This window comes from Lepidochelys kempii, chromosome 17 (genome assembly GCF_965140285.1).
Source record: "Lepidochelys kempii isolate rLepKem1 chromosome 17, rLepKem1.hap1, whole genome shotgun sequence".
Classification (NCBI taxonomy): Eukaryota; Metazoa; Chordata; order Testudines; family Cheloniidae; genus Lepidochelys; species Lepidochelys kempii.
The window spans coordinates 3997311-4007954 of record NC_136396.1 but is presented as its reverse complement, the minus strand read 5'-3'; the positions used below and the strand labels follow the sequence as shown (position 1 = coordinate 4007954).

The window sequence follows — 10644 nt, the reverse complement described above, 5'->3', positions numbered from 1 at the left end:
TGTGGAAATTTCATAACGACAACAACTTCATCATATCAACTAGAATTCACAAGTCTTACAGACAGACACCCCCCTCCCCACATGCACACAAACAAATCAAGCCATCTGCATTAGGCTCGTGTACACTCACGTCAGCAATTCTATCCCTCAGTTTTCTGACCAACTGGTGCCACCCCTCCAGAGCCTCCAAATCAGGCTTGTGTGCTCCTTGCCACCAACCACCAGAATGTATTAAACTTTCAGAATTAACAAGAACAATGCCTAAAAATTACTATCATTTTAAATGTTGGATTTAGGTAATAAACCTGCTGGTGGCATCAGATCTAGTGAGGATCCACCTCTCTCCCAAGTTTTGTGTCGGTGGATAGTAGTTCCGAAAATATTACTTGGCACTAAAAGGACAGGGGCAGGGAATCTAATGGGACCAGAGCTGAGACAGATGCTGCAGATCTCTGTGTCTCGAGAGAGATCTTTTTGATCAGTGCAGAAACCATAGAATCTGCTGAGTCTGGAGATGGAACGACAGCCACTTCCACGAGGAAGTTGACAGATGAACCCGCCCCGCCTTCCTCCTGCTGTAGTCACTGCACCTCAGCTGGAATGAAATGAAATTTGGTTGAAACACAAAGGGAAAAATAAATGTTTCCATTGTATTCATGTCAATACATTACATGAAAATATCTTTCTACACCTCATCATCTTACAAATCTTATGCTCAGTTCACATATGTTATAAATGTCACTAGGAAACTTCTCAAGCTGTCGTATAGGATGAGGACAGAGTGAATGCATTGCATAATCCGTCAAGCGTTATGGGGTGGTAGAAGTCACTGTGGGAAGAATCAGCAGAGAGGAGGGATTCCACTGCCTCCTTCTGTTTTAACCTCTGTAGTTGCAGCATCCAGAGCTGAAATGAAATAGGAAATAGTTGAAACACAGAGGGAAAAATATAATTTTCATTGAATTGATCTCAATAAATTAAATGAAAATATCTTTTCCACACAGAAGCTCGCAAGTCACTTAGTATGTTCATATTGTTTTTAAAAGTCTCTAGGAAGCTTCTCAACCCTTGGAATACTAGAAATAGTCCTCATGAGGACGGATTAATGAATAGCAACCATGATCATAATAGAAACACACGACATATGTAGAAGTCAGAATACTTTAGAGATGGAGGGGAAGTATCATTATTTGATGATCAAAGTACTGGTGAGGTGCCGAAGGATTCCAAATATCTGTACTTTGTTGCATGGACTGCCAGTGATGTAGTGCATAACAGCACCTGATATGTGGGAGATTATGAAGAATCGCAAACCTCAATAACAGTAGAAACACAGAAAAATAAACCCATGTAATTGCACCTCCATTTCCAGCAAAGGACGGGAAGAGCCTGAAGCTGCTGCCATGGAAATCAATTTCTATTTGGCCATTGCCCCTGTAGAAGAAGGATCAGGCCCTGTATACGCAGTGTTATAAAATATCCGCTATCTCTGTTCAGTTGTATAATTGACCAGAATATTAATTCCTTTACTCCAAGCAAAAGATTGGTACGGTACCTTAGTTACTAAGCCTTCTAGTTGAGTTTGTCAATCAGAACAAAACATCTGGGTATTTCCACGCAAATGATCTCGCAGGCACACAGGCTATATGGCTTTCCTTTTGGGAAAGCATCTATCCTCTGAAAGTATGGTTTCACTCTCCAACTGGTGAGCTGGAGGTCCTCCCTTTCTGGGTTGTTTAGTTCCTTCTCCATCTGTGCTCTCAAACATGCCTCCAGCCGCTGAATTTGCTGGTTAAGTCTGTTACCTGAAATTGGGCCAGCTAGTAAGCTTAGGGAGGACTAATGACCCACCAGAGTCTGGCAGAAAGCAGTGCGTTTAATAGACTGATAGCTAAGCTGAAAAGAAGGGGGCTTGGGTCACACTCACACTTGCATACTCACGCTCCCAGGACAGGCACGTCACTGGAGATGTCAGGATCCTTCCAGGTAAGTGTCCCACAGTGCGGCGATGGACAGGGCGATGGAGGTCAGTCTTCCCAAGGCACGATGGAATGCAATGCGGCGAACCACTGGCCAGGCGCTCCGGGCGAAGGGCGTTCACGGGAGGTCCAAGCTTGTGAGTGCACTCCTGAGCACGTGGCCCCTTCCCCTTTTAAAAACCTGCTCCTCATGGCCTGCGACTAGAGATGACTTGGCCGCGTCTGGTTGGTTGGCCAGTGTCCATGCACTGGGTATGTGATTGCTGCATAATTAGTGTCCCAGACACCTTGTCTACCTGGGAGCTCTTCTGACCTTCCAGCTGTTCAACCAGCCCATTCATCCCACAAGCATTCCAGGAGGGAGGGGGAGGGGGAAAGCCATTTCACAGGTATTCAAAGAGGGAGAGGAGACAAAAGGGGGGGCGGAAGTGTAACAGACCTTTGGAGCGTACAGGTTATGCAGAGCAAAGGCATACAGATCACAGCTGCTCCAACAACACTTCACCCCTTGATCTATGATTATTACAGTAGTTGTTGTCATTGTAGGGCACAGGTGATCTGTGGCAAACAAACCAAACAGTCATAACCAGGCGAATATAACTAAAACCATTACAATTGACTAAACACTAGATATAATATAAACACGAATGCAAATCATCACAATTATAATAATTGGGACTACAATAAAGCCATCACCCTGACAATAATTGGGTACAATGACAAACAAAATGAGGTGCAAGTTTGATGCTGCAACAGCTGTCAAAGAATAAAAGTCAACCCTAACCCTTAAGTACACTCAACAAATAAGATCTGTAGGAGTACCACAGTAAAGTGGAATTAACAATACAAGAACATGTAACTCACCATACCAATGTATCAAGCGCAAAACTTAACAACAAAATGATTATTAGAGAACCTAACAAAAAATAAACCTTCCATATCCGCAGGTTCCCCGGGCCTCCATCTCCTGATGGCCTGCTGCGCGTGGACTGGGAGACGCTGAGCAATCAGCCTCCGTTCCTCCGGAGGCAGAGCTATTTGAGCTGTGGTCGGGGGCACCTGCCCTCCTGCTGTGGCAGCCACACCCCGGCCACACAAACGTGCCAGGAGAACCAGTCTCTCTATGGACCGGACGGGTTCTTCCCCAGGCGCAGCAGCTGCCGAGACCAGCAACGCGCGTGGCCCCACGGCAGGCGCCGTCCCCGCCAACGTATCAAAGATGCTATTGGGTGCAGCATGACCAGCTTGCTGCCGAGCCGCCCCTGCTAAATCTCCTCCCAACCCGGACGTGGCTTTTAACACCCGTCTGGTCTCAGCGAGGTTCAGAGGGTCACCATATCCCGGGCTCACCAGCTGAACCCGGAGCATGAGGGGCCATCCAGGGTTTTTATTAACTCTATTGCTTGTGCGGGCGCAGGCCCATAGTTTCAGACCACCCTCCGGACGGCCTCAACACGGTGTCTGGGGTCCAGCCGTCCGGGGTCTGCATCCGGAGGATCCGGATCACACCAGATATCCCCATCCCAATCATCATATGGTCCCACACCCCTCTGGGCTTTCACCCAAACGGTGGCGACCCGGGCTGAATAAGCGCCCCCGGGCCCTGTTCTCCCGGGCAGACCCCTCCAGGACCAGATCCTTCAGGCAGGTTACTGCCGGGCTCAGAGCAGCATTCTCTCCGTCCACCCGCTCCCGCTCCTCCTCTCCTGCCACCACCTGCACTGCGGCTCCAGAGAGGGAAGATGCCTGGGCGCTAGCAGTCAGAGCCTGCGCCTTCCACATGTCCCGTTCCTTCTCCAACTCATCCCATCAGTCCTTGAGTGAATCTATTTCCGTGGCAATCTGACGCTTTGCCGCCTGCCATTGCCAGACTGCTTGCCACAGCAGCCAGGCGGCTGTACGATCCAGTCCCGCCTTATTGGGACCGTATATAAGTACATATTTATCCAACATGAGCTCTAGTTCAGGAATTGTACTCCCAGGTGGAACCGCCCCTGGCATCCAGGGGTCATGGGCTATGCTCCCCATTCTCCCATGACTTTCCAGGGGTGTTGGGCATCGTTATTCCACACCAGGGTGAAATCCCAGGGGAAGATGTTGCGGGGTACTGAAAGCAAATAAACAAAACTGCAAACGCAGTATGTGAATGAGAGCATGCTTTTGGTCGCTCTACTTGAAGCGTCACACCCCCAGCACCCATTGTTCCAGCCTGGCGCACGCTGATAGGGACCAGAATATACACAGAGAGAGAGAGATCAACACTCAGAGATCATCCAGAGCTCTGAGATAATAATAGAGAGCCCCGGACTAAGCCAGCCCTGATTACAGAATGGGCCCCACCTGAGAGAAATGAGGTGATTCCAGGTTTAACTACTGAGTGGGCCCAGCTGAGGAAGGGCGGAAAGAGAATGCAGGGAGTCAAAAGGTGCCTGCAGGGTCTTGAGTGAGCAGATTGGGAGACCTAGAAGGGAAAGGTGAGGAAGGAAATAGCGCAGGGAAAACTGCACTATGGGTAGAGGATTTGACTTAGCTGTGCAATACAGGGCCCTGGGTGGTAGCCCAGAATGGAGGTTGGGACTGGATTCCCCTACCAGCCCTAAGGAAGTGGCGTGCAAGGGTAGGTGAGCCCAGCGAGGGGGCTGCAGGCTGAATGTGACCGCGCTGAAAAAGAGCTGTGGAGAGGGTGGAAGCTTTTTATTTCTGCTAAGACAGTTTTGAACTTTAGTTTGGGTAGCTGACCCTGGAAGGAATGGGCTAAAGACTGTGCCCTGGCTGGAGGGATATAAGTTCTCTGAAAGAAACTACCCCAGCCCCAGAGTGACTGTTGACAGGGGCTGCCCCCCCACAAGCACACTGTCATGCCATGCCTGGCCATGAGGAAGTGCAGAGTGGTGAGTAAACCCTGTTATAATGCTTTTTCTTTCATTACTTTAACTGCAGCATGTCTGAAACTACATTCATTTATAAAACCAGGTACCCCAATAACTGGCTAATTGAGTTTCACATTCAGTCCAGTTGCTGCTTAAATCACTGAAACTTGCACTGCTTCAACACTGTAACTTCCGTTCACTGTTTGTCATTCCTTACACTTGTCCATCTTGTAACCCAAACTCCATTTTAACTTCTCCCAAACTCCATTTTAAAACGCTCACTTCATTTTTGCAAAACCCTGCTGTAATCTGATTAGTGTAGTTTTGATGTGTGAATGAGGTATGTATGGATGATGGAATCAACCTCCAGCCCCAGCCTGTCCTGATGAAATAAAGTGTAAACACCAACGGCTGAAGATGCAGACAACAATCCTGACAAAGGAAGAGGAGTCCACCCTCAAAAGAAAAAAACAAAAGTACAACTGAAGAAACATCAAAGCCAGGTCCCAGGCTGAAGTCATGTCTGCAATTAACGGGTGATCAATCATACCGAACCCAGAGGCAGCGTGACACAGCAAGACCTATAGACTCTGGATTCAAACTAAAGCCTACAAAAAGGATGGGTGAGACAGAAGACTTCGGAGGGAAACATTCTGCTGCCAGCATGGAAGGGCATTGGTGCGCGCCCAACAGAGACCCAGCCCTTCCTTGTGCCCGGCTTTCCTGGCCAGTTAGCTGCCACAAGCTACGAACCCAAGCTACATTCAGGATTGGTAAGTATCTAGCAGCTGCAGAATATTTGTGTGTGTGTGTATTTATATACATAAGTATTTAGATATTTGTAATTGGTCTTAAATCAAATTGTGTTATTATAATAAACGTGACGTCTTGTCCACCCTGAAACAAAACTGTGTAGTCGTATCTGTATAAGACTAGCCTCAGTTGCCCAGAAGCTGGGAATGGGCGACGAGTTGGATCACGTGCCGATTGCCTGTTCTCTTCATCCCCTCTGAAGCACCTGGCGTTGGCTACTGTCGGAAGAGGGAGTACTGGGCTAGATGGATCTTTGGTCTGACGCACTATGGCCATTCTTGTGTTGAATAAGTTTCAGAAAGATGTGTACAGCTTTGCCAGCAAGGCCAGCAGCCGGCCAGCCCCACTGGCCCCCCATGGCCACAGGGCTGGCCGGCCCCCTACTGTCAGTAACAAGGAACTTCACCTACCAAAATACATAAAGCCTGACAGTTCGTTGGGGCCTGATCCTGCCAGCACTTTACATGCACGTGTAATATTGCTTACAGGCGTAATGCCACATAAGCTAATGGAACTACTCACATGAGTAACATTACATGTGGGGTTATAGGATCAGACACTTCAGACTGTCAATACACTATTAATATTATTTTAAAAAGCCCAAGTGTTTAGAAAATCTATTATCTGCCACCTACAAGGCACTACTTGGATAAAATCATCAATTATAATTGTGATGTACTTATATGTATAATGCCAAAGTTGTGCAACTAAAGGTTGAAGGTCGTGGCCCCAAATGTCAGGACCCAGTCCAATGAAGCCTTACGCAGCCTGGCACTAGTTTCCTTGATTCATGGGTGTAGTCAGGCTTGCAGGACAGGGCCCTCAATGTTACCCAGACACTGGATGTGCAAGACCCCCGTGTTCAGTACCACAAGTGATATGTGGAACCTGCACAAAGGCAAATTTAACACTAGCCTTTGTTATAGAACTGACCATAGCATTGCTTAGTCCACATCACTCAGACCTGCTATCCCATTTCCCCCACTGGCCCTCCACACCTGCTAACCGCCCATCTTGCCATGACTTTTCCTTTAGCCAACCAGAGCTAAGTGCAGCTTCCTCCAAACACCACCAGAGTTACACTGAGTGCTAGGCACAGGGTGTCACTCCAATGCATGATGCCTTCTTCTTTCTTGGGCTAAGCACGATGCCGCCCTGGCATCCCCAGCCCCTGCCCACTTGAGAAGCAAGTCAGCCCGCTAGGTGCAGAGCATGGGCAAAACACCCTGCAGCCTCGGGTAGTTCTCAACTCTCCTGTTTTTTGTTTAGAAAGCACATGGACACAAGAAGAGCCCTGTGAAGTGATCCCTGGGGGTCTGGCAAACCTGAGGTTAACTTCAGATCTGCTGTTTTCCACAAATTCCAGGCTAAATAAGGAAACAACAACATGGTACCTGAAAGCATCTAAGTCGCTTAATTAATTAAACCCTCTGCAATTATTGCTAATGAAGAACAGGGCAAAGCGGCAGAAGCCAGCAAGCCTTTTCCATGTAGCAGGGAATGCCCTGGGATGGAGCACCAGGTAAGAAAAGCCGGGAATCACAAGGTCAAACCACAACACGATTGACTCTGACTTTATCCTTCCGCAGAAGGGACTGTAGCGTGGACCGTGGGATGGTGTTTTGGAGGAGATCTTTCAAAGATTGAGAGATTCTGTGATGACATTAAAGATCCCATGGCCCTTTCAATTCCGTCCCTGGCCAAAATTTCACCTGCCCTGCCTAGCAGGCACATTGGTTGATATCCTCCACCCCAGAGGTGGGGATGCCTATATATCTATAGGGTCTGATCCTACAAGCTGATGGGAGTGAGACCCCCATCAGAGAAAGGGGGAGTTAGGTGCACACAGCAGACTTGCTTCATAGATGCTGGAGCGCTGCTCCACCCCCTGGCTTGAAGTGGTTTCCATCCTGTACAGGGTTTACAGCTTGGTTCAATGGCTCTCAGCACCCCCACTATACACACAGTTCCAGCGCCCCTGCTTGTTTGCAAAGTGCTTTGGGCTGGCACCTGCAGAGCCCTTGCTGCTAGAGGCCGATTGGCCTGCGGGTTCTGCAGAAGGGCAGGCAGGGAAATCAGAAAATGCCCTGGCCCATGCCCTCCGCCATGGGATCCTCAGCAAGGCAAAGCTGTGAATGCCTGGGGCGCGGGGCAACGCAGGGGTTGGGGCATCCCGGCCAGAAGACGGTGTGCCTTGGGCTGGGGGCACAGCTGGGCCCGATGCATTTTAAAGGGGAAGAGGGCGCTGCGGGGCTGGCTGGGCGGGGGGCGGCCCCGGGGCGCGGGGGTGGGCTGCAGATGGGGCAGCCCAAGGCAAAGCGCAGCCCCGGCTCAGACGGGGCTGGCCAGTGGCTCTGCACCTCCCCGCCGCGGGCGCTCGGGTAGGGGGGGACCCCACAGTTCAAAGGTCGGGGCCCGTCCCTGGATCTGCGGCTCCCCCCCCCCCCTTACCGTTAAGGAGGCAGCTGCGCTGCGAGCCCGGGCAGGGCTGCTGCGTTTTGCACGGGCCGCGGGTGTCTTTTTCCTGTCCCGGCGCGCTCCTGCCTCCCCAGCCTGGCACCGCGCCCGGGCAGGCCGGAGGCAGGGAAAGCCCCGTGGCATGGGCCCGCGAGGGAGCCAGCCGGCCCGTGACTAACCCCCCTCCCGCTGCAGCCCGCCCCACCCCGGCCTCGCCCGCGGCGGGGGGGGAGCCGGCGCTGCGCCCTTGCGCATCCGCTCCCGGGAGCGCTGGGGGCGGCAGCCCGGGCGCTGGGAGCCGGGGGTGGCTCCGGCCCCCGCCCCCGCCCCCCAGCTCCTTCTCCCGCCGCCACGTGACGGGGCTGGGCCCGAGGAGACGCCCACCGCTGTGGGGGGGAGGACGGGGCCCGGGACTGGGCCACCTGCCCGTGGCAGCAGCCGGCAGAGCAGCGCGGCCGCCCGCCCCTCCCCGGAGTCCCGCGGCGCCCGCCGGGGCTGGATGTGCCGCGGGGGCCGGGCGCGGAGGCGGCCTCGGGTGTCACGAGCGGCTCCGGCCTCAGCAGCAGCTCCACGTGGGCGGCCCCGTCGCAGTCAGGATCCGAGCTGACGGCGTCGGGGGGGGGGACGGGTCTGCACCGGGGCGGCCGCCGCCTCCTCCCATGGACCTGTCCGGGTGCCAGCCCTCGCCGCCGCTCGCATGCTGACGTGAGGCTGCCCGGGGGGGTGTCCTGAGCTCCCTTGCTGCCCCCCCCCCGGCCCCGGCCCCCCCCGATGCATTCGCTGCTGGATCGCAAGAAGAAAGCAGGCGGCGGCGTGGAGGCTGGGCTGGAGCGGCCGGCTGCAGGGTCCCGTCCCCCGCCTCAGAGGATGTTCAGCTGTGTGGGCTGCTTCTGGGGCCTCCTCTCCTCCTGCCTGGCGGCCGCCTGCACCCTCAGCTTCCTCTCGCCGGCCTGGGTCGTGAAGGAGCCTCGGCTCCAAGCCCACGGCGGGGCCAGCTTCGGCCTGCTGCGGCACTGCTCGGAGGCGCTGGGGCAGAGGTACAGCTGCTCCGCCTTCGGGGGCCTGGGCAGGTTCCGCGAGATCCCCTCCAGCGCCTGGCAGGTGAGGGGCTGCGGGAGCCGGGCGGGTGGGGTGGGGGGGGGGGGGGGCTGCTCTGCCTGACCCCCGGCAGGCGGCTCCCTGGGCGAAAACGGTGGCTTCGCTGCACCTTCCCTCCTCCCCCACGTTGGCTGTCTGATAGGAGCAGCCCTGCACTCTGGGGAGGGGATACGGCCCGGCCGGGCAGTGCAGCAGAGGGGGTTTAGGCGCAGCCCTGCACCCTGGGGAGGGGATACAGCCCGGCCGGGGAGGGGATACGGCCCGGCCGGGCAGTGCAGCAGAGGGGGTTTAGGCGCAGCCCTGCACCCTGGGGAGGGGATACAGCCCTGCTGATGCACACAGGCGACCGAGGAGCTGAAGGCTGCAAAGGGTGGGCTGGGCTGTGGATCCAAAACTGATTTCAAACTCCGGAGGCTCTGAGCTCCCCGCAGGGAAGGGAAATCAGGAATGGCCCTGTGGGAGCCATGCTGGCGTTGGGCGGGTGTAGGCACGGTCAGGATCGCCTCCGAGCCCCGTCAGCCCAGGGAGCGATCCAGGGGCAGGATGAGCTCGCGCTGATCCTCAGGACCCAACGCACTGGAGCGCGGAGCCCATGAGCCGGGCTGCCCAAACCAGCCCAATCCAATTAGGGCGGCCGGAGGTTCCAGGATTAGCACCTGCTTGCCCAGAAGCATCTATTTTAGGAGCCGCTGGGAGGGGCAGGCTGGGGGGCACCGGACCTAGCTACAGAGCCGTGTGTGAGCGGGGTGATGGCCCCTGGGAGCTGTGGGGGGCCAGGCAGATTGGACGCACGCTCCCCAGAACGCTTTAATCTGGTTTCTTCCGAAAACTCGGGCAGGTATCTGGTTCGTGCCGCTTGCCTGGAGCGGAGCGAATGGAGGTGCACATCTCTTTGCAAGAACTTTAGGATTAAACTTCTGCATTCACCGGGGTGAACCCCCTGGTACCACCCCTGTATCAGTGGGTTTCACATATAGACACTGCAGGCAAATGTGGACCTGCTAATGGGGGAGAAAATGGGGAAAGAAAGGGAACAGGTTTTGCATATTTGAAAGTTTGGTTCTTACCACGGTACCTGTGCAGGAGAGACCAGCACAGCACCCCTTGAGTCCTTCCAAGATTTTCCAACTCGGGCTGTGTAAAACTGTCTTTTGCACGCGTCAACTTCAGTGGGAGCTGTCCCCCTCGCCACAGTCCGCGCTGTGGGAAATTAATGGCTCTCTGCTCATTCTGCCCTGGCTGGTGCTACCCCTTGCTGTTGCCAGACAAAAGTTACCTGGACTGATTCTTCTTTGTGTTACTGAGAGGTCTGCTGTCTTTGTGTGACAGGAGCTTTCTGCACTCCATACACCCTTTGAAACACACCCAAAATAAAGCAGCGTTTCAGCACCAAAGCGATGATTTATTCCCCTCCCCTTCATTCTTCA

At 53.8% G+C, this 10644-nt stretch overlaps 2 protein-coding genes across 2 annotated transcripts in view; one reads left to right on the top strand and one right to left on the bottom strand.

Annotated features, from left to right (window-relative positions):
* Positions 1–630: 630 nt before the first annotated feature.
* On the bottom strand, positions 631–8818 carry LOC140899840 (uncharacterized). Its single transcript, XM_078849293.1, has 4 exons — positions 8754–8818; positions 8114–8649; positions 2419–2537; positions 631–906 (listed from the first exon to the last, which is right to left on the bottom strand). The coding sequence occupies exons 1-4, from the start codon at positions 8816–8818 to the stop codon at positions 754–756; spliced, it is 873 nt and encodes a 290-aa protein (XP_078705419.1). The 3' UTR covers positions 631–753.
* Positions 8326–10644, top strand: part of LHFPL7 (LHFPL tetraspan subfamily member 7) — a 150174-nt gene continuing 147855 nt past the window's right edge. The window contains exon 1 of the mRNA XM_073315521.2: positions 8326–9220. Coding sequence (XP_073171622.1) covers positions 8891–9220 — 330 coding nt within the window. The 5' untranslated portion in view covers positions 8326–8890. The remainder of the gene's footprint in view (positions 9221–10644) is intronic.

Excerpts from the sequence above, each read along its gene's own strand:
- LOC140899840 (XM_078849293.1), bottom strand. The coding sequence starts at position 8,818 with ATGCGAGCGGCGGCGAGGGCTGGCACCCGGACAGGTCCATGGGAGGAG. Across the intron at positions 8,650-8,753 it reads GAGGCGGCGGCCGCCCCGGT|GCCGCCTCCGCGCCCGGCCC; the intron begins GCAGACCCGTCC and ends GTGACACCCGAG. Across the intron at positions 907-2,418 it reads ATAACCTGTACGCTCCAAAG|CTCTGGATGCTGCAACTACA; the intron begins GTCTGTTACACT and ends ATTTCATTTCAG.